The sequence below is a fragment of the Mauremys reevesii genome, linkage group 1 (assembly GCF_016161935.1).
Source record: "Mauremys reevesii isolate NIE-2019 linkage group 1, ASM1616193v1, whole genome shotgun sequence".
In the NCBI taxonomy this organism is placed as follows: domain Eukaryota; kingdom Metazoa; phylum Chordata; order Testudines; family Geoemydidae; genus Mauremys; species Mauremys reevesii.
The window spans coordinates 6,950,949-6,952,814 of record NC_052623.1 but is presented as its reverse complement, the minus strand read 5'-3'; the positions used below and the strand labels follow the sequence as shown (position 1 = coordinate 6,952,814).

Here is a 1,866-nt window from a genome sequence, read left to right as displayed (position 1 = left end):
TGTGATTTAGTTGGGTATGATTTGGGAATGATTTAGTTGGGGTTGGTCTTGTTTTGGGCAGGGGATTGTAGTAGATGGACTTCTGAGATCTCTTCCAACCCTAATCTTCTATGATTCTAAGTTATTTGACTCAAAGATGATATCGTAGTTTAACACAGCATCATCCAGGCTTCCTGAAAGATTGGATATAGAAAAAATAGATATATGCTGTGCACATATGATAAAGAAGTTCAGCCTTGTAGTTTCTTTCTTTGACTCTGGCTATCTGAAAACATAGCGTCTGCTTGTCCAAACTGATCCAGAACCCTGTTCACACAGGGACTTATATTTTAGTGTTCTTGAAAGTCAAGGAAAGGCCAAGTAGCAGGGTGTGTGGGGTGGGAGCTGATGAGTGATGCTGAAATAAATCAGGTGATGGTCAGAGAGAGGGAACTCAGCAACAGACAAAACAATGCTTGGTCATGGAGTTATAAGACCTTAGGTGTGAGGAAGTTCTCACACTGTACTCCCACAATGCTGAGCTCAGCCAAACTGGAAGAGATTATCCTTGACTGATGAGCAGATATCCTTCCTCCTCTTGTCATGCAGGTTTAAAGTCAGTGGCACCCAGTGATCATGTTCTGCAAGCGTATTTGCCCACTTTGTCACGAAGCTCTTTGGTTTTGACCCCATAAATGATAGGGTTGAGCATGGGGGAGATGAAGAAATAGATGTTGGCCAAGATGATGTGAACATGGGGGGCAATGCCCTGACCAAACCGCTGTGTCAGAATGGAGAAGAGGGAGGGAGTATAAGAAATCAGCATCACACAAATGTGGGCTGTGCAGGTGTTGAGGGTTTTCAGGTGTGCTTTCTTGGAGGAGATTCTGAGGACGGCCCTGATGATCAGACCATAGGACAGGGCAATGAGCGTCAGGTCTAACCCGATGAATACAAATGCTGTCACTGAGCTGTACGTCCTGTTGACTGTGATGTCCCCACACGACATCTTTGCCACAGTCATGTGTGTGCAGTATGTGTGGGGGATAATGCGGTTGGCACAGAATCGCAGTCTGCTCAAGAACAGGGGTTCGGGCAGAACAAAGAGTACAGCTCTTGTCAAACCCACAAGCCCTAGCTTAGCTATTCGTGCCTTGGTGAGGATGGTGGTGTATCTCAGAGGATCACATATAGCAATGTAGCGATCAAAGGCCATTGTCACAAGAACAGCCGAGTGCATAACAGAAATCGCTTGAAGGAAGAACATCTGGGTGAGACAGCCATCCATAGTAATTCCTTTCAAATTGAACCAAAATATAAGCAGTGCCTTAGGCACTACAGAGGTAGAGATGCCGATGTCTGTGAGCGCCAGCATGCAGAGCAGCAGGTACATCGGCTTGTGCAGGGTTTGCTCTTTGCTTATAACAAATAGAACTGTGAAATTTCCCAACAGGCTGATAACATAGAACGTAAAGAAAGGGATGGACATCCAGATGTGAGCAGCTTCCAGGCCCGGGATCCCCACTAGGATGAATATTGAAGAGTCAGAAGGGGTGAGGTTGAGAGCTGCCATGAGGTGGTTGATGCATAGATCGGGCTCAGAAAAGGTCAAGGTGCCTGTGAAGGGAGAAAAGCAGAGTAAGGGGAGTTACATGCTTTATAACAAATACTACGGTATATATTTTATACTTATTAACAATCTAAAAAGGGAGTGAGCAGTGTGTTGCCAACATTTATAGATGGCACCAGAATATTTAGATCATAGTCGAGTCCAGACGGCACTAACCAAGCCACGTGAACGGGTAATATGTTGGCAGATGAACTTCGATGTCAATAAGTGTGATGTGTATTCCCATTGGAGGGAAAAGCTTGAACTCCTCAAATGCC

General features: G+C 45.2%; 1 protein-coding gene across 1 annotated transcript; it reads right to left on the bottom strand.

The window, feature by feature from the left end:
• Window positions 1–613: 613 nt before the first annotated feature.
• Window positions 614–1,552, bottom strand: LOC120391821 (putative olfactory receptor 52P1). Its single transcript, XM_039515960.1, has one exon. The coding sequence runs from the start codon at window positions 1,550–1,552 to the stop codon at window positions 614–616; it is 939 nt and encodes a 312-aa protein (XP_039371894.1).
• Between the last annotated feature and the right edge of the window lie 314 nt (window positions 1,553–1,866).